The following is a 26,301-nucleotide window of genomic DNA, read 5'->3' as shown; positions in this document are numbered from 1 at the left end:
TGCCCCCTTGCCATCTAGCAAGCCCGGGGCATGGTGCAGCCGAGCGCCCACCAGTCTGCGGCGACGGGCAAGTTGCGCAGCACGTCGATGTTTCCGCGGGCAAGCTCCGGTGACTGCAGAGGCGGCGGTGGGGGGAGGGAGGGGCGGTGGAGGGGCGGGGGAGGGGCGGGAGAGAGAGAGAGAGAGGAGAGCCAAGGAGCTAGCTTGGGGGGGGCTGGAGAGGTAGAGAGGTGGAGAGTTGGGGGGCTGCTGAGAGATGGAGAGGTAGAGAGGAGCAGAGGTAAGAGGGAGGGAGGAGCTAGCTTGGGAGGAGGGGCGAGGGAGGGGAGGGCGGGCGGGCGGGCGGAGCGCTGCAAGCCTGGTATCGCTTCGGCAGCGCTTCTCTCGCGCGACCGTAGTAGGCCATGTCGGCACGGTCCGCCTGCAGGGAGGGGGAAGGGAGAGCAGTCAGAAGGAGGAGGGGGGGGGGAGCAGAGACTCTGCGCGGGGCCGCCTGCGGACAGGTGCTCCCCGTGGCCGTGTCACGGACGTGTCGGGCCGAGAGGGCGGGACAGGGCGAGAGGGCGGGACAGGGTGAGAGGGCGGGACAGGGCGAGAGGGCGGGACAGGGCGAGAGGGCGGGACAGGGCAGCGCGGCTGGCCTCGATGGCCATCTCGAATCCGCCGAGCTGTCGGCCGGGTGGGGAGAGGGAGTCAGAGGGGGGTGAGTCAGAGAGAGTGCAGAGGGAGTGCAGAGGGAGGGAGAGAGAGCGTGGGGGGAGGGAGGCGGTCGGGAGCGCGGGCAGTGCAGTGCTCGAGAGCAGAGAGAGTGGGAGGTGCGTCTCGCCTTCCAGTCCATCCCCTTGTCGACGAAGATGGAGGAGAGGGACACCTTTCCAGGGGGAGGGGGCTCGCGGTGGAGCCGTGTGCACGCGGGCCTGCCCTCTCCCGAGCGGGCGAGTCCAGCGCGGCGGTGAGAGGTGCAGCGATTTTGCGGTTTCTCGGCGCATCTGCAGGGCGCGCCATTCCGTGCACCATCTTGCAGTCGATGGAGAGGAAGTTGACGGCGGCGGCGAGGGTGTAGAGGCCCCACACGAGGGACGACGGCGTCCTCGACAGCTCCGCGAGTGCGTCTGCCAGCGGCGTCACCGGCTCTGTCAGCAGAAAGATGAGCCCGTTGTCGGCGAGCTCTCCCGCGTCGAGGCACTTGACGCAGTACGGGTGCTTGAGCGTGCGGTACCGGCGCATCGCGTTGCGCGCCAGCTCGGTCTGCGCGTCCGTCCCCTTCTTGATGTCGTACAGGAACACCGTGACGTCGCACTCCAGCTTCCGCGACTTGCCGGCGTACAGCCGCCACGGCGTCTTTCCGGCAAACGAGGCGTACTCCTCGCCGAGTTCGTACGGCAGATTGGCACCGGCGACCAGCTTGGAAGCCGCGCTCACCATGGAGGAGAACATGGCTGCGGATCCGGCGCGCACCGCCCTAGAACATAGAGAAGAAAAAAATGATTCATTTATCATTTTAGGCGGGACTCTGTCCTTCTCCCACCACCTCTCTCCTTAAAATCCCTGTGTGGTGGCGGCGTGCTGTCCTCCCATCCTTGGTTTTGTGTTTTCTTTCTTTCTTTTTCGATGCCAACCGACACGCGACAGCTACCGACCCCCCCCCCCCCCCGACTTGCGGTGCGGAGCGAGCTGCTACGAGCGAGCGGCGTGTGCCAGGCACGCGAGAATCATGCACGTGTGGTACACATCAACAGTACGGACAAAACCAATCTCTCTCTCACTCACACAGTCGGTAGTCTCCAGCGAAGAGATATCAACACGGTGCCTTGCTGCTGGATGGCGTTGCATACAACCGCACCCACTCCGCTGCTGTCTGTTTGAATTTGCGAGGGTCCCGCAGGAACGTCTTTGCCGTCTTCGGATTCAACGCCTCGCTGGGACTAGTCTGTCCGAGCATGGGGTTGGCGAGCAGCTCTGCCACCACCTGCGCGATCGATTTTTCGACCAGCACCGAAGGCGACCAGTTCGCAAGCAGCACACTGCCAGTCTGACCATCGATGTTGGGATGGTAGATTTTCGTGCGCATCTTCACCATCGGAGGTTGCTCTGGGAAGCGTTCAGGCAGGTGAACGACACATTGGAAGACACCACCTGTAAATGCGCTGCCGACCGGCCCTTGGATGCTCGTCGCAAGTATCCCACCATCTGAAGTTGCAGAAGCCGCTGCGCACTCGGCGTGTGGGCGTTTGCTGGGCCTTGTCGCAGAGTCGGGCAAGCGCTCCACTGTGAATGGGCGAACGATGTCTGCCACGGGCCTGAGCTGCTCCGAGCTCTGGTGATCGACGAGAACGACGATGCGGCACCCATGCTCTCGTAGCTTGCCCAACGAGTAGGCGTAGTCGCCATCACTGGAAATCAACACCACGCACGTCCCGGGAGCTCGTGCTGTCAGCGCAAATAAGAACATGTCTGCGATAATCCGCTTATCGACGACTTCCTTCTTCTTATGGTGCGGGCATTCAACTTGCGTCCAACAAGTTAGGTCATTTGCATGCCTGCTGAGTGCCACATTGCTGATGTGAGGGTCAGAATACAGGCGTCGCTCCTCACAAACGTTGGCGCCCAATGAATTCACTGCATCTGCCACGGCTTGGGACGCGTGGGCCGGATGACCGGGTTGATTTTCATAGTCCCAAAACACGGTGTATCGGATGCCCGCCATCAGCGAATTGTGCCGTGCTCTTGCACAGCACAAGCTCACAGCAAGGGTGCATAGATGGACCTCGCACAGCACACACCCTGTCCCTGAGAAGAAAGTATGCGCCGAACACGACAGCGGCAAATTCCGGCGCGGCTGGCCTCTTTCGCGCCGGGCCCGCCGCGCCTTCTTTTTCTCGCGCTAGCGCCTCATTTCGCCGCCACGCCCTCTCGCCCTCCACGCCGCCGCCCGCCCCCCCCCGCGGCCTCGACCTCCTTTTCGACAGTTTTGCGGCACGGCACTCACGAGATGGCCCACCCGGATGGTGTCTGTGTTGACGACCGTGTAAAGAAAGAAAGAAAGAAAACAGACAACCCAAGGGAGGGATGGGAGGACGGCACGCCGCCACCACACAGGGATTTTAAGGAGAGGTGTGTGGTGCGCTATCCGTCGCCCACCCTAGGGAGTCTGCCTCTTCCTATCTCTCTTCGCAGTCTCTCGCCGATTCTCGCTGCAACCTTCATGCCACCTCGCGGCTGTCCCACTCTCGTCGTTCTCTCCCTTGTCACTTCCTCCTCTGTCGCGTCGTTCTCTTCTGCCTCATCCTGCGACGCCGCCGCCTGCCTGTCCCTTGTTCTCGCGGCTTCTTTCGCCTCTCGGCGCAACTCCGTCCTCCTTGCGGCGTATCCTGGCCCCTCGAGTCTATCGAGCTCCCCTCGCGCAAGGACCACATTTCTGACTCCCACTCCGATCATTTGCCTCCAAGTCATGTTGTTGCTCAGGTCCACTCTCTCTTCGAACACTCGTGCCTCTACGGATGATGCCGGCGCTGGGGTCCCCTTCGGATGCATCGTGACATCTGACAACTGGATTTCCACTGGTTCGTCCTCCTCTGAGTCATCTTGACGACCGTGTCCTCGGCCAGCGTGGCGACCCCGATTTCTTTTCGACGGAAATCCATTATGCTGCAGCTCGCAGCCTCCACTATACTCGGGCTCACGGTGCCCCACGCGCCCCACGCGCCTCCGCGCTGCCTCGCCGCCTCGCGTGCCGCCTCGCCCGTCTGCGTCGATGACAAGTCAGAGGTCGAGGAGTACTTCAACAACGAGGGCTTCAACCGCTGGAACCGCATCTACTCGGAGGACGGCGAGGTCAACGCGGTGCAGGTGCATCGGAAGCCCGCGACCGCCGCCACCACGGCCCCCGCCGCCACCGCAGCGCGTCGCCTCTCGCCGCGCTCCCGCCCACCGCCCGCCCGCGCCTTCGGTCACCACGGCCGCCCGCCCTTGCCGCTGCGCTGCAGCTGGACATCAGGACTGGCCACGGGCAGACGGTGGACAAGATCCTGAAATGGGTCGACTCGGACGGGAGGGAGTCCCTGTCCGACGGCACCTGGTGCGACGCCGGCTGCGGCGTCGGCTCGCTCGCCATTCCGCTCGCCCAGCGCGGCGCGACCGTCGTCGCCTCGGACATCGCGGGCGCGATGGCGTCCGAGGCAGAGCGGCGTGCGGCGGACTTGGGCCTGAGCGAGCGCGCGTCCTTCTCGACGTCGGACCTCGAGTCGCTCAGCGGCGAGTACGACACCGTCTCGTGCATCGACGTCATGATCCACTACCCGCCCGAAAAGATGGCGCGCCCGCCGCCGCCCTGCCCGGCCAGCGGGCAGAGGAGCCTCAGGGCAGAGGAGCCCCAGTCCTGACGACCGCCGGGGTGGGAACGTAGGCGGGCATGGTGGGGCACCTCGGCGGCATCGCAAAGGAGCGGCTCATCCTCTCCTTCGCGCCGGACACGTGGTACTACCGCGCCCTCAAGCGCTTCGGTGGGCCACCGCCGCCGCCTGCCGCCGGCCAAGGCTGCAGCGGCCTCTCCGCCGACGCCCGCCGCCGCCGCGCGCGCAGGCGAGCTCTTCCCGGGCCCGTCCAAGACGACGCGCGCCTACTTGCACACCGAGGAGGCCGTCCTCAAGGCGAGCGAGACGATCCGAGATTCCCCGAGACCGGACGCCGCCCTCAAGTCGGAGAGCAGCCTGGGGCAGTTATGCCACACGCCTTATACACGCCCGCCTGCTGCCACTCGTGGACCTGAGCAGCCTTAGCTGCTCGGCTCCACCTCGGCCCGGCTGCAGTTCGTAGTCCGATGGCCAGCAGATCATACTGCGACGGCCAAGAAGGAGCCTCTCGCATCGTGAGGCGTCGAGCCCCCGCTGCGCAGGCGCTCTCCGAAGCCGGCTTCGCCCCGTCGCGCACCGAGATGACGGGCACGAACTTCTACTTCTCGCGCCTCATCGAGGCGGTGCGCCAGTGAGGAGCAAAGGAGAGAGCGCCACACCACGACCCCCGCGCCACGGGGCTGGCCGAAGAGTGTGAGAGGTCCCGGCGTCTACATGCTAGATGTAGCTTTGGTGTGCCCGGGCGGGCGGCCTGCCTCCTCGTGCCTTCGCGCTGTCCTTTGTCCATCTCTGGAGATCTCCCCTGGGGGCCATGATAAAACGAAAACTTTCGCGACGCCACGCGCACTCTCATCTCACGGCTAGTGCTAGCTGCTAGTCGGTAGTCCGGGAATGAGCAATGTGACGAATGTCTGTGTCAGTCCCCCATCGGGAGGACGACCCCGGCTAGTCGCCGACCACACCCACAAAGAACCCTGCACAAAGACCGCAGGGCGGGGACCTGTTCCTTTTTACCCATCTCCTTGTCCGTTTTATTTATTTATTTACTCTCATCTCTCTAGCTCTTATCCTGTAAGCTGTATCCACTCTCACACGCCCCTGCCCCCTCCCACCCCCCCCCCGCGCGGGACCGGGAGCCGGGCTCTGGTGTCTCTGGTGTCTCTGGAGCTCTGGTGTCTGGAGCGGCGCGGGACCAGACCTGAGACGTGAGACCTGCGGGCATCTCGGGGCGCATGATTCATCATTCAACCATTGAAGCATGTCCATGTGCATGATCGTATTTATGCGAGATTCCGCATCCGGGCATAAAGATAAATGATAATATTATCATATGTGCATGTCCTATGTCCATGACTTCATGTGCGGAGGGGGTCCTGCGCGGAGAGACTTGACGGACGGCGGGAGTAGTGCGTGCCGGCGGAGGGAGCGCACGACACACCACACACACACACGTACACACACAGCGCGAGATATTTCCGGAGAGCACCCAACAAATTGACGCAAAAAATCACACTCAGGGGCCATACGCCCGGAAGGTGCGCAGCTGGGACGATCCGCTTGCCAGCGGCGGCAGCGCACGCGCCTCCACTCGCGCAGCGTCAGCTCCCGCTAAAGTAGCCAGAGGACGACGACGCGCGCCGCTCTCTCTCTACATGCCAGCAGACTGCCCAGAGCGTTCAGCGGAGCTCCTGTTCCAGCCGCAGCAGCTCCGGCATGTCGTCGGCCTGCACGAGGCCGCCTGCGCCCTTGGCCGCCATCCCCGCCACCACGCTGCCGATCGTGTGGCTGAGTGGCCGCTCCCGAGGCTCGCTCTCCCGCTCCGCCTGCGCAGCAGGGCTCAGAGACGGCTCAGAGAGGTGTGTCGTGGACCTCTGGGGCTCGCCGCTGTGCACCTCTGGCCGGTCGAGCTTCAGCCCGCTGCCGAGCCGCAGCTCGCCTACGCGGAAGGTTCAGGGCAGCTTCCAGGGAAAGCGTCCGGCAGGCCTCCGCCCGGCACATCCAGGCCACCGACGCGCGACGCCCATCCCGCGTCCTTTGCCTCGCGACGCAGAGCGCCTAGGGCGCAGGGCGGTGGGAGAGGGGTGGGGAGAGGGGTGGTGGGAGAGGGGCGCGCGCAGGGCGGTGGGAGAGGGGTGGGGAGGGTGGGAGAGGGGTGCGCGCAGCCGCAGGGCGGTGGGAGAGGGGTGGGGAGTGCGGTGGGAGTCAAGTGGGCGAGAGCGCTCGCCGGGCCGCCTGCGAGGCCCATCACGCCGTATGAGTTGACCTGGGTCATGTACGATCGAGGCCCCCAGGCGGCGGAGGTGCTGCTCGTGACAAAGGTGTAGGACCCTTTGCCCGCATCAGTGAGCCGCGGCAGAAGCAGGCTCGCCGCGGCAAAGTGGAAGGAGCCGAGCTGCGACGCGGCGGAGGCGTATTCGTCGGCCGGAATGTGGAGGACGCTGCCGCGGTTGTAGGTGGTCGACGTCTCGTCGCCGCCGCCGCTCGCCCACGGCCGCCCGCCCGCATGTGCCACGACGTGGTCGAGTTGGTTCGAGGTCATATCCATGACTTGCTCCACGGTAATCTCGGCGCGGCCCGGCAGCATGGAGGCGCCAACGGTGACGAGGCGAGCCGGGTGGCCCATCGCCTCGCTGATCTTCTCCAGCCGCTGCTCGTGGCGAGAGTTCACGATCACGGTGGCGCCGGCAGCGAGCAGCCCGTGTGCAATCCCTGAGCCGACAATGCCAACCCCACCAACCACCCAGGCGACCTGACCCTCCAGCGGTAGCGACGACTCGGTGGCGGCGGGCAATGTGGAGAAGAGGCGGCGGCCGAAGCGGGGGAAGAGCATATGTGTGTGTTCGGGGGCGAAGATGTGGTGCCCGTGCGGTATCCGTCGGGAAAGAATTTTTTGTCCACGAAACTCCTGCCACGGGACTGGCGCGCACTGGAAAGAAATTCGGTATATTTTAAAGCGTGAACTCACCCATATCCTTCCTCTACGTCGACAACCGCCGTGGGTCAGCACCACTCTCGTCGCCCGCCGCCGCCCCCGCGCCGACGACCGCGCCGCCCTGGCGATGCACGTTGCCCCGGACGGCGAGGTCCCCTCCGGCGTTGTCTGCAAACGCGTTGCCCGACAGCGAGAGCGAGGCGCAGTCCGTCGGCCTCAGCGCCTCCACCTCCACCGCTGCCGCCTGTCCAAGTTGTGCGCTAGTGAAGAGACGCCGTTCTCAGCACCGCCTCCGCCTCGACCGCCCCCACCTCCGCCGAGCGTGTCCCGCTGATGGAGCAGTCCGACACCTCGAGGCTGGCCGAGTGATACGCGTAGATGGCGCGCACCGCAGAACCGTCGATCGTGCAGCGCCGCACCTAGCAGCAGAAGCCTCGTCGGCCTGCCGCCGAGGCCACCGAGATATGCCGACATCGGCCGCTCACCGCCAGCCGCGTCTCGCCGCGTGCGCAGATGGCGTGCGGCGCCGCGCCGCTCAGGCGCGAGCCGAGCAGGTCCAAGCTTGCCTACGAAGCGAGGGCAGCCGCACTCCGCCCCATGCCTCCTCCCGCGCACCGCCCCCGCTCGCGTGGCTCGCCTGCTCAAACGCCACGATGGACGAGCGGCGGCCGCCGTGAAAGTGGCTGTCTCGCGCCGCCGCCCGCGCCCGCTGGACTAGCCAGAGGCCGAAGCCCGTCTCAGAGGACAGCTCGCACCGCTCGAGCGCCAGCTGCCCCTTGCCTCGCACAAAGATGGCGGCGCCGCGCGCGCGCCTGGGTGGTTTAAACCCGGCTGATGCCACATGAAGGGGGCGCTTTCTCGCGGCCACACTCTCGCGCCGTTCAGAGCGCTCCGCCGAGGAGGCGTGGAGGAGCCGCACGCCGCGCAGGTCGAGGAGGCCCTGCCGTGAGCCCTCGACTTGGAAGAGGGAGTGGCCGTCGCCGTGGAAGTCGCCGCCGACGATTGTCAGCCGCTGGCTCGAGCGCAGCCGGAAGGGAGCGTGAAGCTGCACGCTCCGGTTTGTGAGCCGGAGCGGCCGGCCGGTGGAGATGGCGGCGGCAGCGAGACGCGCGAAGCGCGTCTCGGAGACCGGAGGCCGGCAGGCCGCCGTGAGGCTGGCGAGGTGAAGCCACATCCACATTGCGCCCCCGGGCCCCGGCGAGCCGGCGAGGCAAAGCGGGTGTATGGTCCGACACATCTTAAAGTGGAAGGGTGGCGTAGGGGAGAAGTACTCTTGAGGGAAACATTGGACCGTCAGGCCCCGGGGACTGGCCAGCCCGACTAACACAACCTTCAGGAACACCATTTTGCGGTCCTGAGCGGCCGTCTCGGAGCAGAAGCTTCCCTGCCTCCTTAGCCATGTTGCGGTGCCCTCGCGCCATCTGGTCGACGCACTGCTCGCAAGTAAAGCGTCTTCACAGGTCGGCAGATACGCCTCACCTTCAAAAAGGTGGCTGCCTACCCCAAAGCCCAGCCCGGGGCATCGATTTCTCTTGACGATCTCACTTTAAAACGCTGGTGCAGATGGGGTTTTCTCTATAGAAGTCGGAGCCTTGCGTCGAAGGAGAGGCAGCGTGCGGCTCCGTGGACTCGGCCATCACCCGCGGGTGAGAGGGCGATAGGAAGCACTCCCGCCCTCTGAGGCGGCCGTCCGAGTCGGGGAGGCAAACACACAGCCATCCTCGCGGGTGTGGGCGGCCTTATCGGCCCGCTATACTAACCCTTAAGTCGGCCCTTCCTCGGGTCGGCTTCGGAGGCCCCGCAGCCCTAGCCGGAGCTAAGGGGCCCGGCTTTTTCGGCGCTAACCCTAGGGGAAATCGCTCCGGAATAGGGTTCCCGGCACCATCGGGCGGCGCCACACGGATGGAGGGAGTCGGGTTTGCCATCGGCGGGCCGTGAGGGCGCTGAGAACTCAAGGCTGAGTTTTCGCTCCACTTTCGATGTGTCGGAGTATAATACAATTGTAAACGGTGCCTGTGAGCGCGAAAGAGAATTTTACTCCGCAACGTGCACGCTACTATGAACACAGAAGCCCATAAAAGTCGCCGCTGCAGTCCACGACAAGTCGCCGCTGCCCAATGTGGCCGGGGTTGTCGGCGCTGCTGCCTGGTGCCGGGTCGCCTCCCGTCCACACTGCCCCTCGTCACGCAGCAGCGGCAAAGCATCCGCCTCCGCATCCGCATCCGCATCCGCATCCGCCGTTCCCTCCCCGCTTCGCCCCCGTTCCACCGCCACCCGCTCCACCACTTCCACCCAGGCCTCCCACTTCGCCGCCTTTTCCTCCCCGTTCACCGCCCTCGCCTCCGCTGCCCTCGGCGCCGCCGTCGCCGCCTCCCTCTCCTATTTCGCCACCGGCAGCGCCGCCACCGCCACCATCGCTACCGCCGTACCCATCTCCGCCGCCGCCGCCGCCGCCGCCGAGACCCAGCCCGCCTCCACCGCCACCGCCTTCGCCTCCACCGCACCCGCACCCGGCAGCACCGCCGCTGCCGCCGTCGCCTCCGCCGCCGCCGCTCCTGCCGAATCACGACTTGGTGCACGGTGGTGTTTGTCCTCGACCTCGGCCGTGCCGGCCGGACACTGCAAGGCTGGAGCATGAGTGCGGCGGAGGAGGCGGTCCTCGTGCTCGTGCGACGCCCTCGGCAACCTGCTTCCGTCCGCCCACGCGCCCACTCGCAACAACGTGAAGGTCGCCTGCCGGAAGCCGGGCTGCTTCGCTGCAGAGGTGACGATCCTCGAGCTGCCGGGGAGCGGAGGGCCGACCGCCCACGAGATCAGGCTCACGACGCTGGGCTTGCGCCAGGAGAGCGGCCTCTTGTGTGCCTGGAACGCGCGCACGTGGTGCAAGGGCTATAGGGCTATGTCTTCATCAACTACGATCTACGTGGCGACGGCATGCGCGGACACGTCGACGCACAAGGTGTGGATCGACGCCGGCCTGCAGTCACGCTATGCGGCGGCCTCCGACGTCTGCTCGACCTCGGTCGGGTACGAGTCGCTCCCGGAGCTCGATCCCGGAGCTTGTCCCGGCGGACTACACCTGGCCGCATCCGCCACCCTCGCCTCCACCCACGTCGCCGCCACCCTCGCCACCATCACCGCCGCCGCCACAATCGCCTCCCACCCCGCCGGTGTCGCCTCCACAGGCGCCCCCGCCGCCTCCACAGCCACCCCCGCCTCCACACCCGCCCCCGGGGACGCCGCCAGCTCTGCCGCCGCCGCCAGCATTGCCGCCGTCACCGACGCCGTCGCCGCCACCCTCTCCCCCACCACCATCACCACCGCCGCCCTCGCCGCCGCCGCCCTCGCCGCCGCCGCCCTCGCCGCCGCCCTCGCCGCCGCCGCTCTCGCCGCCGCCGCCCCCCTCGCCGCCGCCAGCGTCCCCCCCTCCTTGGTTCCCAGGCCACCATCAACCACCGTCGCTACCGCCCTCGCCGCCGCTTCCTCCATCACCGCCGCCACCCTCGCCCTCGCCGCCGCCCTCGGAGCCGCCCTCCCTGCCGCCGCCCCCGCCGCCGCCCTCGGAGCCGCCCTCCCTGCCGCCGCCCCCGCCGCCGCCCTCGGAGCCGCCCTCCCTGCCGCCGCTCTCGCCGCCGCCCTCACCGACGCCACCTTCACCGTCGTGGCCTCCTCCGCCTTCACCACTTCCTCCACCGCTGCCGCTACTGCCGCCCGCGCCGCCCTCACTGCCGGCGCCCTCGCCGCCGCCAACACCCCCGCCACCAGCGCCGCCTTTACCATCTCCGCCGCCCGCGCAGCCCCCACAGCCTCCACCAGTGCCGCCGCCGCCCGCGCCGCCGCCGCCGCCGCCACCGCCACCCCCGCCGTCGTCGCCGCCGTCCGCCCCGCCGCAAGAGCCCGGCAGCTACTCGTACGCAGTCGCCGAGCTCACGGAGGCCTGGCTCGTCTCCGCTGATGCCAGTTGGAATGCCCTGGGCGGCATCGTCGCCGCGCGACCGCTCGACGCAGCTGAGCTGCGTCGAGCGGGTTGGGGTGGCTGCGGCCGGGGGGCTCTTGTTGAGTTGCTGTCTGCTCTCCTGCGTGCGGACCCGCGTGCGGCGTGGGAGGGCGAGAAGGAAGGCAGCAGGAGGGCAGCAGCTGTTCGTGAACATGTCGTTGCCGGAAGACTCGTCGCGGTTGTCATCTTCGAGGGAGAGCTCCGCGGAAGCGCCGAGGCGGCATGTGCGTGAGCATGACCTCGAGGGGAGCCCGGGCCCTCGACATGCTCGGCGGCAGGCATGGCAGGGAACGACCAAGGGTCGCGCCCCTCGCGTCAGCCACAGCGAGCCTGTCGCCGACGCGCCCGAGGCGGCGGCGGCGGCGACCCGCGCGCGCCACGAGAAGCAGCAGCGCCCTCCGCTCGTCGGGTTCATGGTCGGGTTGCGGCGTACAGCGAGCTGGACGAGGAGGGAGGGCCCGAAGACGAGGGCCTCCGCAGACCCGCCCGCGACCGCTTCACGAGTGGGGACTTGTCGATGGACACGTCCCCGTTTGCGGAGGTCCGGGCGCTGACCGACAACCTTGGGATCAACTTGCACGAGGCTCTCTTCGCTGCGCCGCCCGCCTCCCAAGCCGTGGAGCCCCAGCACTCCGGAAGCATCGCTCGGCTCGAGCTTGCATTTCTCCCTTCCGCCCTGCACCTCTCCGCCCTACCCCTCTGCGGAGCCTGACCTTAGGCTCGCGTCAGACGCGTTGAGCAGCACGTGGGCGGGCGATATGCATAGCGAGGATGCGAGCCACGGGATGTGGGACCGACCACCGTCCCTCGCGTCGATCGCGGGCCGATGCTCGAGGACCTCGCGCGCGATGTGGGAGGCCTGCATGGCGGCCTCGCGCTGCCCTCCGCGGCTCCGCACTCCCACTGGCCTCCCCCCCCTCTCTACCCTCCGGAGCCTGGCGTCGAGTTTGCGGCCGAGCTGAACGGCGCGTGGGCAGAGGCGGAGAGCAACGTGCCGGCTGCCGGGGGTGGAGGGGGCGGAGTCTGCGCTGGCGGTCGGGGACTACGTCAAGGTCGTGGAGGCCCTCGCACGGCAGTGCCCGGACACGCGCGGCGTTAAATTCCGCATCGACCGCTTCAAGGACTCCACGCGCGCGTACTGCTCCTCTCGCTACCCGTACCCCCATCCGCGCTGTGAAGTGTGAAGAGAGGCGCGTGTGTACACGAGCAGCACCTCGCGGACGGAGGCGGACGAGGCCGCCGCTATGCCCCCATAGAGCCGTACACACATGCCGATTATTCACTTTGACCCATCATTCAATACAATCATTTTCATATCATGCGCCACCGCGCTCCACAGGCCACAGCCGCCCCACGCGTCTCTCTAGTGTTCGATCTCCGCGCTCACAACAGAACACCCATGACAACACCGTGGCCCTGTCATCTTTTACTTTTTGACTGACGTAGTCGCAATGTCGCAGTGTCCGTCACAGATTCGCCACGACGTCCTCCGGACGGAGGGTCGTGAAACGGACCGCCGGGCTGTGGAGCAGGAGCGTGGGGTTGGAACCGCTCACGTTGACCGGCAAGCTCTGGTTCAGGCCGTGGTAGTACCGCTCCCAGAAGCCGAGCGGCTCGAACAGCAGCTTGAACGTGAGGCCCGGCGGCAGGAAGACGCTCTTCTCGCCGGCGGCGACGCCGAAGGCCCACTCCACCAGCGAGCTGCAGTAAAACTTGGCGGGCGGCGGCTCGAAGTCGCTCGCGTACGGCGTGCCCGCCTGCGCGCTCGCGGCCTGCGTGGCGGCGGCGCCGAGCGCACGCATCCTCGCGCCGACGAGGCGGCCGGCGTACAGAGTCGCGTGGCTGGCGCGCCGCCAAAAGTCGGCCGCCGGCGTGACGACGACGGCGGGCGGAGTCGCCTCGACGAAGTGTAGCGCGCCTAGCCGCAGCTCTCGGGCCGTGATCCCCGACGGGGTGGGGCGCGCCATCAAAACGAGTGCGGGAGAGGGGCACCGCTCGCGTCGCGCTGCGCGAGGGCGACGTGCCATGCCTGCGGGGATGTTCCGAGAAGGTTCCGAGAAGGTTCCGAAGTTGCGCGGGCGCTAGTGTGCGGCGCGTGCCGTCTCGTTGGACGCGTTGACGCCGTGGGAGCGCCACCACAGCACAGTCGCCGCCCCCGTCGCGAGGATGGCCTGGTGGGCCGCGTCACGGTCTCGGGCGGGGCGAGGGGCGCGCGGCGGACGCGGTTAGGCTGCGCTAAACGCGTGGCAAGAGTGGGGGGAGAGGGGGGAGGCCTGGAGCACATGGAAGGTGGTCATGGGGGCCGGCTTTGTCGAGCTCCGACGCGTCGGCGGCGGGGCGCACAAACACGAGATCGCCAGTCTCGAGCCGCGGCGGGGCCAGCCCGCCGCCGCCTTCGGCCAGGGCCGCCCCCAATCCCGCGCAGCCGAGCCTCTCGTGCGCGCAGCACCACGCCCGCTTGGCGCCGCCCCACGCCTCGCGGGTAAGGCAGTCGAAGGGCGGACGGGGCGCAGCGAGGGCCGGCTCGCCCCGCGGCGCGTCGCGTGCTGCGGCGGCCCGCCGGCCCACCTCCCGCCCCGCCTCCCGCCCCGCCTCCCGCCCCGAAGCCATGTCCAAGACGCGAGGGGCCTCGCCGCGGAGGGGCGGCCGCAGCTCTGTCCCGTCCGGCATCACGCACCGCGTGGTTGCCACGTGCGCCGGGTCGACGCACTCGTACCCGCGGTACCCCTCCACGTCGCCGCCGAACCCCTCGGCCGCCGGCGGCATCGCGCGCACCCGCCAGGCGGGCGCACCTGCGGGAAGGGTCCGAGCAGGTTCCGAGAAGGCTCCGAGAAGGCTCCGAGAAGGCTCCGAGAAGGCTCCGAGAAGGCTCCGAGAAGGCTCCGAGAAGGCTCCGAGACGGTCTTTTGCGGAGGAAGGCCAGGCGGGGGCGGCGGCGGGGCCAGGGCACCGCTCGGCTCCTCCCGCAGCAGCAGCTCGACCCGCTCGACTCGGTCGTACTCGCCGTCGGGCCAGCAGCGGAGACAGTGCTCCGCGCCTGGGGTGGGGAGACGCGGGGCTGAGCTCGGTGCCCAGCATCCCTGCGACTCGCGGGAATACGAAGGGGAATGCGGGAAATGTCTTCCGCATCTCGACCTCCGCACCGCAGCCCAGCGCCCGCAGCAGCGCGGGGATGCGGCAGTGCTCCCAGCTGAGTAGGACGGCGCCGCAGCGGTCGCGCGCCGCGAGGAGGGCCGCCGCCGCGAGCTGCTCGCCCTCGCTCTGGGCAAACGAGTCGTTGACAGGGAGGCCGAGCAGCGCGGCGAGCGGCTGCACGGTCTGCACCTGTCGCGGGCGGCGGCGCTGCAGAGGGAGGAGGGGCGGACATGGAGGAAGTGGCCTGCCCTGCACACCTCTCGCAGGGCAAAAGGCGGCCGGCCCGGGTCTGACGCAAAGAGAGCGACGAAGCGCGGCCAGTGGCCCGACTCGACGAGGCGGGCGAGGTGCGAGGCGCGGCTCCAGCCGGTCGCGTTGAGCCCGTGCACCTCTGGAGAGCCCGGCGCAGGGTGGGGCGACTTCTCGCCGTGCCGGATGACCCAGATCTGGCGGGCGCAGGGCGGTGGCGAAGGCGGAGGCTGCTGCATCTGCATCTGCGAGCTGCTCTGTGGCTGCTGCAGCTGCGAACTGCTCTGTGGATCGCGCGCTGCGATGAACGCGACCGCCACGATGGCCCAGGTGCGCGATACGAGGATGGCTGCGATGGAGGATGCTGCGAGGACGGCGATTCCGGCGAGCCGCTTGCTCCCGAAGCGGAGTGAAGACGGCGGCGCGAGGAGGCCGCGCTGCAGGTCAGAGTGTTCGCCGGTCATGAGAGGCTGATCCCGTGGTCCGTGCGGTCTGAGAAGGGGAGCGAGAAGAAAGGATGAGCCTCCCTCCTCGGCTCGTCTGGTTCCAGCAGGCAGCCGTGGCAGACGCAGGCGGTGGCGGCGGCGAGCGCCGCACCCGCCACGGCGACAGCAGCGACGCTGGCGGAGAGGAAGAGGAGAGAGACCGCGACGGGCTCGAGCATGCACGAAGGCGAGCCAAAAAGAGAGAAGACCGCGGCCCTCCAGCGGAAGAGGGCCGCACCCGTTTCGGCGTGGGGACCGAAAAAAAAAAATTCGAGCTCCTCCGTACGAGGCTCAGACGGCGAGTTCGCGCTCCGCTACGAGGCTCAGACGGCGAGTTCGCGCTGCGCTAGGCTCAGTACGGCGAGTTCGCGCTCTGCGGCCTGCACCGCTAGCACACGCTCGCCGCCTCCAGATGCTTGGCAGCTCCATCCAGCACAATAGCACCGCTCGCGGCCTCGCGTCGCGCGAGTCGGAGTTCGAAGCGCTCCTGACCGACCCAGGCGCTGCGACCAGCATATCTCGGGTGTCGGCCTCGGAGTTTGCAGCAGACGATGCCACAGCATTGGCCGCGTGTGCAGAGCCGTTCTTGGTCGCTGGCACGCTCACTGGCTGGCGTGGCAGCGAGCGGTGGCACAGCGTCGAGACGCTCCTCGACGCGTATGGCCACCTCACCTTCTCGCTCGCGCACGACGTGACGGTCACGCTGCGAGAGTACGCCGAGTACGCGAGGAGCACCGGAGCGGACTGCCCGTACTACCTGGTCGAGCGGGACGCCGCCAGGGCGCGGATGGCGCGGCTGGTGCGAGCCCACCTCGCTGGCTTCGAGAACGGCGCAGCGGGAGGCGCCAGTCCGCACGATGCGGCCGGCTCGTTCGAGCCCGAGGCCGCCGTTGCGGCCGCGCGGCGGCTGGTGGGATTCGAGCGAGCGCTCCTCGAGAGGAGGCCCTGGTTCCGTTGCGCGCTGGGCTGCTAGGAATGCACAGTGATAAGTGATTTAGTTTGTGCGAAAAGAGCGGTGTGGTATCTCGCGTGTATCTCGTTTTCTATACCCTGCCATGGCACACCATACACACCGACATGCGGACTAAAACCGGCATGTGCATGACCTAACAGTGCGCGTCGAGCTCACCACCACCACCACCACGAATCGACTACCGTCCGCGAAAAGGCTGGCATGGCGTGCGCGCGGGCCAGGTATCCTCGCAGCGCCGCCGCGTCCGTGGGGAGGTCGACGCGCTGCAGGAAGGGCAGCAAGCAGGCGTCGGCGACCGAGAAGGCACTGCCTGCGAGATAACCTGCCTCGCCCCTCGCCGCGAGGACGGCGTCAGCTTTGCGCAGCAGCTGATCTAGCGCAGCGGACTGCGGCGCCTTTGGCAGCGTATCGCACAGGCGGATGAGCTCTCGCGCTAGCTGGGGATCCTCGGGCTCCAGCGAGACGGCGCCCGGCGCAGTGGCGCTCAGCGCGGCGACCCGCTCAACGCAGGTGGAGCTCTCGCGGATCACCTCGTCGCCGATGGCCATGACTGGGATGTAGCCCTTTGGTCTCAGCCCGCCGTCCGACTCCACCCTGCGAAGCTGCGACTTGTCAAAGCCGCCGCGGCCATAGAGGTTCACCTAGATGAGATGTGTGACGCCGTGAGTACCGTACCCACGTCTCGCGCTTCGTGAGGCGCACGTACACACCTCGACTTTTGAGAAGGGCAGCCCGGTCGCCTCGAGCGCGATCGCGACGCGCTGGGCGAACGGGCAGGCCGTGTGCGTGTAGAGGGTGATTGGAGGCACGGTGAGCGACGACATGGACGTGGAGATGGCTAGCATTTCCGAGCAACAACTCTGAGCTAGAAGGCTAGCATTTCCGAGCTTGTGTTTTTCCTACCCGGGTACTGTTATATGATAGTAACTAGTGGGGGACCTGCGGCGGACCCGCCTCTGTTGTTCGCGGGCAGTGAGAGACGCAGGATCTGCACGCCAAAGCGCCGCCACACGCTCCGGACGACCGACACACCGACACCACGCACAATGGTAGGCCATCGCGCACGATCGGCCATCGCACCCACCGCAAACACCTCGCCGCACAGATGGGGGGAGGCATAATCCCACACACACCGGAGCAGCGCAGACACCTTACACGTCAGCGCTCGCTCGATGTGGCCGGCGCTCTCCCCTCTCCTATCGCCTTTTCAACGGCGGCGTGCGGCCACGCGCCGCGCCGAGCCGGTCTCGGCGGGAGACCTCGGAGCCGCACGCGATGCGGGCATGCGCGATGGCTCCGTTGGCTCCGTGCCTAAGGGAGATAGATTAGGGTGTGAGCTGCGGCAGCCACCGTTTCTGTACCTCGATCACGTGCAGGCCGTCGGAGGCCGCGCTGGATGGCCCAGGGCCGGCGGCGGTGAAGGCGTCCGTCGATGAAGGGATGTCGTCGAGGGAGCCATCGTCCTCCGCGGCTGGTGCACCGGTCCAGTTGTCGGAGTTCGAGATCGCCGTCGACTTGGAGAGTTCGGCCCGTCGACGAACTCACGGAATGTGAGCGACTTGGTGCACGCTGATAGTCGAGCATCATGGCTCGCACCTCATCCTGAGCGCAAGGAACTCGCCCAGGGGCCAGCTGTTGGCGTCGCCGTTTTGATCGAGCTGCATCCACTGCATGGTTTCGTAGTCAAGCGTAAACGCCCAGGAGTTGGTGCCTGGAGGTGACTTGCTGATGAGAGCGCCTTCCAGGCGGGTAGTCGTGCCCCTCACCTAAGGTCATACGGCGGCGTCAGAGGGGGGGGAGGGGCGCGAAGCGTGAACATGGAGGCAAGCAGGTGGTGGCTGCACCTGGCCAAAGCCGGCGACCAAAGTTGTCGTAGGTTGTGCGGGTATCGCTGAGCGTGAGAGGGACTGGATCGGCAGCAGCGCGGGCGGCAGCGGCCGGAGAGGCCGGAGAGCCGTCCGACGGAGGCCGGTCGTGCATCGGCGCGTCGGCCGTAGGGGCCGGGGGGGCGGCGGCATCCATCGCTGCGGGTCGCTGCGGGCCGACGATTGTGGACTGATCGATCGTGGCGGGCGGTGTTCAGCTGGGACGTTCTACGTTAAAAGAGCGTCGGCGCGGACACGAGAGACTTATAAGGGTAGATAGAGCAGTTTGGTCGGAGGGCGCCCGGGTCGCCCCGGAGCGGCCCCGCGCGGGGAGGTGGGTGGAGGGCGGGCACCACGCCATCGGGCAGGCCGCGCGGGGACGCAGCCGGGGCCAGCGCGCGGCGCTAGAAGGCCGTGCGCAAACTTGTTGGACCTGGACCTGGACCTGGACCTGGGTCGGCGAGTTTTGGTGGTTCGAAAAGCGGAGCGCGCAGTCCGTTGTGGCTCGAAACGCGATGCCTCCGCCGGGAGACACGGACGGCGCCGGCGGGAGCGAAGAGGCCGGCGATGCGCCGCACGCGGTCGTCGCCCTGCCGGCGACTAGCGAGGCGGTCGAGCGTGACCAGTCGCACTCGAATCTGAGCAGTACATTGAGGCCGTTGGTGGAGAGAGAGCGCGTGCGAGCGAGGTAACGAGGATGGAGCTGTGGGTGTAGTCGGTGAAGGCTTGGTTTGCGTTTCCACGACGAGGCGTCGGAGAATGAGGAGACGTCGGAGAGTCGTGACGGTGATTCTCGGGCCGAGGCCGATGTCTCATAGGGAGGAGGTGACTTGTCAGCGCCTTCGCAACGCGGTTCAATTGTGGACGAAGATGTACACGGAGATGGGATGGTGCGACGACATGCGGGAAAAGGTAGGATCGCACATGCTTCTGCAAGCTGCATGTTCGTACCGCGAGGTCGAACCGAGGTTTATACGGGTGTGGCTCCAGGGTCCGGTGCTCCAGGATGCAGGGGCTGACAGCAACTGTACGAAAGTGTGAACAGGTTGGAGCAGCAAGCGCGCAAAGGCGAAGTTTGAGAGAGAGATTTTTAGAAAGAAGTTTGTGCGCTGACACATATACTAATCTCGAGCAACGGCGATCGGAGGGCGACAAGCCGTCAGGCCGCCACCCACACGGCGACAGACCCAGAGGTGCCCTGCGCCACGCACAAGCCGTCGTCGGCCGGCGAAGCACCATCGGTACTCGTTGGGCATGCCGCGCAGACGCCGCTCAATGACGCTGCGCACGCCGCGACCCTCGCGCATGTCGAGGCTGAAGCGGATGAAGCCGAGCAGCCTCACTCGGAGCGTCTCGAAGGTGAGCTGCATGCGGCGGCCGCGCAAGTCGTACGTGCCGCAGAAGGCGAACCGCAGCAGCCCCCCCAGCAGCCGCACGTTGCTCACCACCTGCCTAGCTCCGAGTAGAGGGGGTGCGGTCTGCTGCTAGGGGGGGCCAAGGAAGCGCGTGGAAAAATTCCGCGGCTGAGGGAAACCCGGAGCGTTCTGTACGCCCTCGGAGACCCGTGTTATGGCCCTGCGAACGCGCACCCCCCTAGGGCTAGGAAGAGGGGGCGCTCTGCAGTTAAGGGGAAACCCGGTACACGGAGCCCTCTCGGAGACCCGTGTTATGGCCCTGCGACCGCGCACCCCCCAGGGCTAGGGGCTCTCTTGCCCGTAACCCGATCCCGATCATCCGGCCCGCTGGGTGCGCTTCTCAGCTCCCCGGCCCTGGGTGTGAGGCTAATAACTGCACTCCAAGTGCTCTCCAAGACCCGTGTTATGGCCCTGCGACCGCGCACCCCCCAGGGCTAGGGCTCTCTTGCCCGCAACCCGATGCCAATCATCCGGCCCGCTGGGTGTGCTTCTCAGCCCCCCGGCCCTGGATGTGCGGTTACTGACTGCACTCCAAGTGCTCCAAGTTAGAGTTGTTCGGTATTGAGGTATTGCTAAAAATCTCTCTCTCTCTCTCTGTCGGGCGCACTCTCGACTAGAAAAGAAATTCGCCCAGGCTCTCGAGATACACAAAGCGCCAAAGTCCTCGCACGACACTAGGCACGGCTCGGGAACTGGCGTTGATTATAACATATAAGTCGGGCCGAGCGTTTTTGATCTCTGGATCTGTGGGCGCCCGCCCGCCGCCTCTGAGGGGGTCGGGCCCCCTAGACTGAAAACAAAAACAAGCGCGAAAACAGCCAAAATCAGCCTGCGAGAGAGGCACTGCGCGCCGCTGACCTCAATGTGGGGATGTGTGCCGACACCAATACTGATCTAAAACCTGGAAACCCTTGTTCAAAAACGACCCTAAGCGCCATCCTTCCTGCTCTCACCTGATGCTGCTTCCCCGCGCCGCCTCCTTGGGCCCCCTTGGGCGTATTTTCTACTCCCAGTGGGGTCCCGGGCCCCCGGGCCCCCTCTTGTTTTCTGAAAAACGCCCGCCCGCCCGCCACCCCGAAGCGGCTCGGCCCCCCACAGATCCAGAGATCAAAAACGCTCGGCCTCGTTCTGGCTTCTGCGGCCATTTCCCAAGCTCTCTGTCACTCCCCTTTCTCCCGGCCGGGGCCGGGGCTCGCGGGTGGCGGGTGTGCGGGATGTCTGTGGGCGAGCTAAGGCTAGCTCAAAGAATTTTCACTTTACAACATGCACATGAGGACACAACAAAGCTACTGCGAACGGTTTACACACCCGCCACCCTCCCGTGTTCTCAAGCAGAGTTCAGACTGAGACATCGCACCGCACAATCAGAGTGCACGTTGTGGTGCACGTCTCTGGCTCCGCATGCGCGCGGCCGCGGCGTTATCGCGCCACCTCGCCCACCGCGCACAGATCAGCACCTCGGAGCAGCGCTCACCATCGGCCCCGCATGTACCCGCCGCCGTAGCCGCCAAAGCCACCTATGGTCGTGACACGGGTGAGAGACGCGCCGTCTCGCGGGGCGCGGACAGGAGACGTGGCTCGCCGCATCCGCCGCCATGCCACTCGTCGTAGGGGCCAAAATCGTCCCAGGGCCCATCCATGTAGCCGCCCCCGAACCCGCCAAAGTCGTCCCACGGGCCATAGTCCCCATAATCCATGTAGCCGCCGCCCCAGCCGTCGTAGGGTCCATATTCCATGCCGAGGCCCCCCTCCCAAGGCTCATAGTCCATGTACCCTCCGCCCCAGCCTCCGCCAAAGCGGCTCATGCCGTAGCCGCCTCCGTACCCTCCGCCCCAGCCTCCGCCGAGGCGGCTCATGCCGCCGCCTCCGTACGCTCCAAGCATGCCACCGCGGTACCGCTCCGGGCGATACTGGACGTAATCGTAGCCGCCTCCGCCGCCGTACGCGCGATAGGGGCTCATCCCGTACATCATTCGCTGTGAGTATTGGTCGGTGGAAGAAGACGAGTCGAAGGTGAACGGTGTGTTCAGTCGGGAAGGGCCGATGTTTTCGAATCGGTAGGGGCTCATCATTCCGCCGTACATCGAGGTGGCGGCGCGAGCCGACGAGCGCGGCCGGATTGGCGCCACGAGGGCCGCCGTGAGGCAGGCAAACGCGACCAGCATGCAATTGTTCTACAGCTTTCGCAGCTTGATGGGCGAAGTCAAAAGAATTTTACGATAAGCTCCCTCGCACGACACTGGGCACGGGACTGGCGCGCACTGGCACTAACACAGGTACACCGTCAAAAGAATTTCGCCGGTCCATACAGCCCTCCCCCTCGTAGTGCTCTTAGAGGCGAGCCCGGCTACTACGCGCACTAACTTGGTGTGCGGAAGTGAGTGGGCCGCCACAGCGAGCGGGCTAGTGGGTGATTGCCTCCCCGCTCCCGCCACCCCGCCCACTTCATAAGTTAGTGCGCGTAGTGGGTGGGGGCCGCCTTCTAGTGGTCGGCGAGGCCGTGGCCAGGGCCGCGCCCCGGCCCTGCGGCGCCGCCCTAATGAGTGAGTGAGTGCTCGCCGACCCTCCCCGCACCCTAAGTCGGCATCGCTGTTGTGTCCAAGACCTGGCGAAGGCTCCTGACGAAGCAAAGAACGAAATAAATAAAAGAGACAACCCAAGAGGGATGGGAGGACAAACCTACGAAAAAAGGCACGAGAGGTAACGTCTCTCGCGTGGCCAGCCCCCGGGAGGACGAGGCTGCCACCGGCGGATGAGGACGCGCGGCTGTGTGAAGCCGCCACCTGCGGGTGACCTACCGAGGGAGGAAGAGCACACATGCGGCATGATGTGTGAAAATGACGTTTTTAGCCCCCGGTGTGCCAAAGAGAGAAATAAAGAAAACGGACGACAAACCCGAGGGAATGGGAGCGCACAGTGCGGGACGGCACGCGGCCCCCACAGGGATTTCAAGCATTAAGGAGAGGAGTGTGGTGCTATAGCCGCCGCCCACCCTTGGGCGTCTGCCTCTTCCTACTCTCTCTTTGCAGTCTCTCGCCAATTCTCGCGCGACGTCTTTTCTTTCCTCGCCAACGTCTTTTCTTTTGCGGCACTCCCGTGCTAGCCGCCGTGTGAGCACACTCACACACACACTAGCCGCCGCGCAGCAGGTCTGCAGCTGGTCTGCAGAGCCCGGCACTGTGTCACAGGAAGGACTGTGGCCTCGTAGCCCGTCCCCGAGCATCCGGCCCGCTGGGCGCGCTTCATAGCTCCCCGGCCCTGGGTCTGAGGTTGCCGATTGCACTCCAAGTGCTCCAAGTGCCCGTCAGGGCTTTCTTTCTTGCTCGCACGTGGAAATAAATGAAAACGGAGACCTCTACTGTGAGATGGGTAAAAAGGAACAGGTCCCCCCGCCCGTGCGATCTTCGTGCAGGGTTCTCTGTGGGCGTGGTCGGCGACTAGCCGGGGTCGTCCTCCCGATGGGGGACTAGCACTAGCCGTCTTCCACATGGTCCCTCGGGTCCCTGCTGCTCCTAATCTCTTCGTACATCCTCCTGCTGATCTCCGCAAAGTCCTGCTCCCTCCCTCGTCTCGCCCTGCGCGACTGCTCCGCCTCCCCGTCGTCTGCCCTGCGTCGTCTGGCGACTGTGGTCCTCCATAGTCGGTTGAGGTCGCCGCCCTCCTCGTGCCTCTTCCCAACGCTCCCTCGGCGGCCGATGCCGTCTGCTCTCCGACTCCCCCGTCCCCGGGTCTGCCCTGCTCTCGTCTGCGCTAGTCTCTGCTTCGTCACGTTTCACTGGCGTCTCTCCTCTTCTTTCTCCCCACACTTCTTGTATGTGCTCAAAGTGTTCCAACCGCCAAGAATTCTTTCGCCCTTTCCTTCAATTGTTCCAGTGTACACAAACAATACAAGTTCTCTGATTTGATTGGCCGCCTTTGAGAGAGCCGCGAGGCGAGACGGTAAGCGCCGCCCGGTCTCATCGAGAACACAAGGAGCCGGCGTGGACACTACGGAGGACGCCGTGTTGGCAGACGCGCGTGTGTGTGTCAGAGCGGGTCGAGGCCCAGCACGCGCGCGTCTCGCAGCACCTCCCGCAGCTCGGCGTGCGCCGCGGCGTTGGACGCGAGCATCGGCCGCGAGGCGATGCCAAAGGGCCCTCCCCGCAGGTCGCTCACGAGCCCGCCCGCCTCGCGCACGAGCAGCACGCCCGCCGCGGAGTCCCACGCGTTGAGGTCGGCCTCAAAGTAGGCGGAGAGGCGGCCGCACGCGACCCACGCGAGCATGATTGCCGCGGAGCCGAGCCTGAGCACGAGCTCGCGCCCGGTGTCAGAGCATCGCGGGAAGACTGGGCGCTGACCGCCGACTGCGTGTCGTCTCCCTATGTTCCGCATCTAGGCAGGCGAGCATGCGGACGGTGCGTGCGCGCGCGCCGACCGCCGCGATCCCGCGCACCATGGGCGCGAGAGACGCCTGGAGAAGCAGCCGAGGGACGGTCGAGATGCGGGACGAGGTTTGGCCGAGAAGCGTCGAGAGAGACGACGCCTCGGTTGGAGCGAAGCCGGTGGCGACGACAGCGTCAGCGAGTGGCTCGACCCCGACGCGGACGGGAGAGCCGTTGAGCGTGCAGCCGCCTGCAAGGGGGGGTGGCGGCGGCGGTGGCGGCGGTGGCGGTGGCGGTGGCGGTGGAAGTGGCGATGGCGGCGGCGGCAGCCTCTTCGCGGAGCGTCTCGGAAGCGTCTCGGAAGGGTCCCGGAAGCGTCTCGGAAGCGTCTCGGAAGAGTCTTCGCCTCCGAGGGTGGCGGTGACGGTCTCCTCGCGGAACGGGTCGACCACGACGCCGACGACGACCTCCCATCGCTGCTCCGCCGCCTCGCCCACGCGGCGCGCCTAAGATGAGCCTCCCCTCGGCTCCTCTCTGGCCCGCCTCAAGGCCCGCCCCGCGCCCTCCTCGCCCCGCGCCACTCCAATCGAGACGCCCACCAGCGGCAAGCTCTGCACAAAGTTGGTCGTCCCATCAAGAGGGTCGACGACCTGTTCACAGCAATGGGTGTGAAGAGACGCTGTTCACACCTCCTGGTCCCGTCGAGAAAGTCGACGACCCAGAGCCAGTCGCTGCCGCACGCGTCCAGCGCGCAGCGCAGCGCGTCTGCGGACGCCGTCGCGCCCGCGGGCACGCTCTCCTCTCCTGTGGGGGAAGGGTCCGAGGAAGGTCCGAACAGGGCGTGCAGCGAGGAGGAGGCTCCGAGACGGCTCCTCTCGCCAAGGAAGGCGTGGGCGGGGAAGGCAGCGCGCACGGCCGCCTCGATGACCTCCTGCGCCTCCCCGTCCACCGCGGTGAGCAGGTCGCCGCGCGTCGCCTTCGTCTTGAGCACGCCGGCCCCGACCCTACTCTCGGCACAGTCTCGACATCCGAGAGGGCGACCTCGCGCCGCCTCTCCAGCACGCCGCTGGCGAGCCGGTCGCGCACGAGCGCCGCCGCCGCGCGGCCCGCCGCCTCGGCCACCTCGGCCACCTCCTCCAGCGTCGGCGAGGCGCCTAGGGGACGGCTCCGAGAAGGGTCCGAGAAGGGTCCGAGCGTGTGTGCGACCTCCTGGCGACAGCGAGAGCGCCTGCCCGCGCGCCGTCGCCCCGAGGAGCGTCCAGGCCGGCCGCCGCCGCGCTCATCGAGGGGAGCCCGCCGCGTGCGATGGCCGTCGCATGGAGGCGCTTCCGCAGCAGGCGCTGCGGCGGCGCAGAGGCGTCGGTGAAGGTGGCGGCGGAGAAGAAGGACCGCTGTGGCTCGTCGAGCAGCGGCGCGAAGCCGATCGCCTCGTACAGCGCGAGCGCGGGCGCGTTGTCCTGCGTGGCCAGGCCGCGGGGTCAGCGGCTCAGGCTCGGGTGGCTAACTCCGCAGTCTCAGAGGCGTCTCGGAGGCGTCTCGGAGGAGTCTCGGAAGTGTCTCGGAGGAGTCTCGGCGGCACCTCCTCCACGTGCAGCACGAGCTCCTCGCCGCCGAGGGAGAGCGCCTGCGCCTCCGCGAGGCGCATTAGCCCGCGCGCGATGCCGCGCCGCCGCGCCTGCGCATGAACTGCCACGTTCGTCACGTAGCACGAAGCGGTCGTCGCCTGGAGCAGGTCCGCGCAGCCGAGAATCGGGCCAGCCTCACCCGCGACGGCCCGACTGGCTGCCACGGCGACGACCGTTGCCGTCTTGGCGGCCATGGACTCCTCAAATACGCGCTGCTGCAGGTAGCGGCTGTACGGGGCACGGAGGTGGCCGCAGAAGGTGTGCACGCGGAGGACGGCGATGTCGGCCGACTCCTCCGGCCGGGCGCGGCGAAAGACGGTGGCGGATGGCGCATGCGTGACCAGGGACGCGCACATCACGAGAGACCAGATCATGCGTGGGAGCTACAGCCGTCCGAGGAAGCAGGGAGGGCGAGAAAGCTTTCCCTGGGCCAGCCGCTTTAAAGAATTTTCTGGTACTCGGGACTGGCGCGCACTGGCACTAACATATTTAACTTTCTTTCTTTACTGAGGTAACCGTGCACCGCGCTGCGAGCCTGTCGTGTCCCTTGTCAGGAGTAGGAGAGCCCACCTGTCCCCCTGATCGTCCTTCCAAAATCCTGCTCGTGCAGGTGGGGACCCTGTCCTCCTCCCCTATCCCTCGTTTGGGTTGTAGTCTGTTCTTTCTTTCTTTCTTTTACTGAGATAAAGAATTAGGGTGGATGGGCAACGGCTAACACCACACTCCTCTCCTTAAAATCCCTGTGTGGTGGCGGGCTGGCGGCGTGCCGTCCTCCCACCCATCCCTCCCTTGGGTTGTCTGTTTTCTTTCTTTCTTTCTTTGAGATAAAGAATTGTCCGTGCGCGTGGCTCAGGACTAAGCGACGAGGGTTGTCTATTTTCTTTCTTTTCTGACGAGGGCTCGTCCGCGATG

The 26,301-nt window shown here is 66.7% G+C and overlaps 11 protein-coding genes across 11 annotated transcripts in view; 2 read left to right on the top strand and 9 right to left on the bottom strand.

Moving 5' to 3' along the window:
• Window positions 1–1,437, bottom strand: part of EMIHUDRAFT_223680 (hypothetical protein) — a gene marked incomplete at both ends in the record, with an annotated part of 5,576 nt that extends 4,139 nt beyond the window's left edge. Inside the window, one exon of the mRNA XM_005791570.1 lies at window positions 1,015–1,437. Coding sequence (XP_005791627.1) covers window positions 1,015–1,437 — 423 coding nt within the window. The remainder of the gene's footprint in view (window positions 1–1,014) is intronic.
• A 391-nt stretch (window positions 1,438–1,828) lies between these two features.
• Window positions 1,829–2,236, bottom strand: EMIHUDRAFT_47312 (hypothetical protein; the record flags this gene model as incomplete). Its single annotated transcript, XM_005791569.1, has 1 exon — window positions 1,829–2,236. A coding segment is annotated over one exon (408 nt), but the record flags the coding sequence as incomplete, so codon positions are not given.
• A 1,409-nt stretch (window positions 2,237–3,645) lies between these two features.
• PPMT1 (protoporphyrin IX methyltransferase) lies at window positions 3,646–5,185 on the top strand (the record flags this gene model as incomplete). The annotated part of the gene is made up of 5 exons (XM_005791649.1): window positions 3,646–3,849; window positions 3,987–4,313; window positions 4,406–4,502; window positions 4,582–4,649; window positions 4,895–5,185. The coding sequence occupies 5 exons, from the start codon at window positions 3,646–3,648 to the stop codon at window positions 4,985–4,987; spliced, it is 789 nt and encodes a 262-aa protein (XP_005791706.1). The 3' UTR covers window positions 4,988–5,185.
• Window positions 5,186–6,028: 843 nt separating this feature from the next.
• Window positions 6,029–8,629, bottom strand: EMIHUDRAFT_223677 (hypothetical protein; the record flags this gene model as incomplete). Its single annotated transcript, XM_005791568.1, has 9 exons — window positions 6,029–6,175; window positions 6,245–6,288; window positions 6,360–6,390; window positions 6,616–7,257; window positions 7,418–7,528; window positions 7,572–7,703; window positions 7,770–7,850; window positions 7,900–7,921; window positions 8,040–8,629. The coding sequence occupies 9 exons, from the start codon at window positions 8,627–8,629 to the stop codon at window positions 6,029–6,031; spliced, it is 1,800 nt and encodes a 599-aa protein (XP_005791625.1).
• Window positions 8,630–9,663: 1,034 nt separating this feature from the next.
• On the bottom strand, window positions 9,664–10,551 carry EMIHUDRAFT_108954 (hypothetical protein; the record flags this gene model as incomplete). The annotated part of the gene is made up of 2 exons (XM_005791567.1): window positions 9,664–10,146; window positions 10,303–10,551. 2 exons carry the CDS (start codon window positions 10,549–10,551, stop codon window positions 9,664–9,666), a joined length of 732 nt encoding a protein of 243 aa, XP_005791624.1.
• A 1,296-nt stretch (window positions 10,552–11,847) lies between these two features.
• On the top strand, window positions 11,848–12,603 carry EMIHUDRAFT_439893 (hypothetical protein; the record flags this gene model as incomplete). The annotated part of the gene is made up of 2 exons (XM_005791566.1): window positions 11,848–11,929; window positions 12,000–12,603. A coding segment is annotated over exon 2 (549 nt), but the record flags the coding sequence as incomplete, so codon positions are not given.
• A 144-nt stretch (window positions 12,604–12,747) lies between these two features.
• EMIHUDRAFT_454462 (hypothetical protein) lies at window positions 12,748–15,340 on the bottom strand (the record flags this gene model as incomplete). Its single annotated transcript, XM_005791565.1, has 7 exons — window positions 14,674–15,340; window positions 14,425–14,605; window positions 14,232–14,318; window positions 13,973–14,073; window positions 13,426–13,452; window positions 13,274–13,310; window positions 12,748–13,199 (listed from the first exon to the last, which is right to left on the bottom strand). Exons 1-7 carry the CDS (start codon window positions 15,127–15,129, stop codon window positions 12,748–12,750), a joined length of 1,341 nt encoding a protein of 446 aa, XP_005791622.1. The 5' UTR covers window positions 15,130–15,340.
• A 935-nt stretch (window positions 15,341–16,275) lies between these two features.
• Window positions 16,276–16,947, bottom strand: EMIHUDRAFT_223673 (hypothetical protein; the record flags this gene model as incomplete). The annotated part of the gene is made up of 2 exons (XM_005791564.1): window positions 16,276–16,764; window positions 16,834–16,947. 2 exons carry the CDS (start codon window positions 16,945–16,947, stop codon window positions 16,276–16,278), a joined length of 603 nt encoding a protein of 200 aa, XP_005791621.1.
• A 177-nt stretch (window positions 16,948–17,124) lies between these two features.
• On the bottom strand, window positions 17,125–18,220 carry EMIHUDRAFT_361376 (hypothetical protein). Its single transcript, XM_005791563.1, is given in 4 exon segments — window positions 17,125–17,472; window positions 17,503–17,638; window positions 17,654–17,889; window positions 17,968–18,220. 2 exon segments carry the CDS (start codon window positions 18,143–18,145, stop codon window positions 17,807–17,809), a joined length of 261 nt encoding a protein of 86 aa, XP_005791620.1. The 5' UTR covers window positions 18,146–18,220; the 3' UTR covers window positions 17,125–17,472; window positions 17,503–17,638; window positions 17,654–17,806.
• Window positions 18,221–20,873: 2,653 nt separating this feature from the next.
• On the bottom strand, window positions 20,874–21,568 carry EMIHUDRAFT_223670 (hypothetical protein; the record flags this gene model as incomplete). Its single annotated transcript, XM_005791562.1, has 2 exons — window positions 20,874–20,920; window positions 20,977–21,568. The coding sequence occupies 2 exons, from the start codon at window positions 21,566–21,568 to the stop codon at window positions 20,874–20,876; spliced, it is 639 nt and encodes a 212-aa protein (XP_005791619.1).
• Window positions 21,569–23,429: 1,861 nt separating this feature from the next.
• On the bottom strand, window positions 23,430–25,791 carry EMIHUDRAFT_454461 (hypothetical protein; the record flags this gene model as incomplete). Its single annotated transcript, XM_005791561.1, has 10 exons — window positions 25,344–25,791; window positions 24,993–25,221; window positions 24,840–24,918; window positions 24,644–24,768; window positions 24,483–24,568; window positions 24,343–24,414; window positions 24,171–24,270; window positions 23,926–24,014; window positions 23,818–23,853; window positions 23,430–23,735 (listed from the first exon to the last, which is right to left on the bottom strand). Exons 1-10 carry the CDS (start codon window positions 25,761–25,763, stop codon window positions 23,430–23,432), a joined length of 1,542 nt encoding a protein of 513 aa, XP_005791618.1. The 5' UTR covers window positions 25,764–25,791.
• Between the last annotated feature and the right edge of the window lie 510 nt (window positions 25,792–26,301).

Source organism: Emiliania huxleyi (genome assembly GCF_000372725.1).
Source record: "Emiliania huxleyi CCMP1516 unplaced genomic scaffold EMIHUscaffold_111, whole genome shotgun sequence".
Taxonomy (NCBI): Eukaryota; Haptophyta; order Isochrysidales; family Noelaerhabdaceae; genus Emiliania; species Emiliania huxleyi.
This window is presented reverse-complemented; position numbering and strand designations above follow the sequence as displayed.

Bases quoted from the DNA above. Each gene is read 5' to 3' on its own strand.
- EMIHUDRAFT_361376 (XM_005791563.1), bottom strand. From the start codon at position 18,145: ATGGATGCCGCCGCCCCCCCGGCCCCTACGGCCGACGCGCCGATGCAC. The intron at 17,890-17,967 runs GTGCAGCCACCA...GTATGACCTTAG, and splicing joins TGGTCGCCGGCTTTGGCCAG to GTGAGGGGCACGACTACCCG.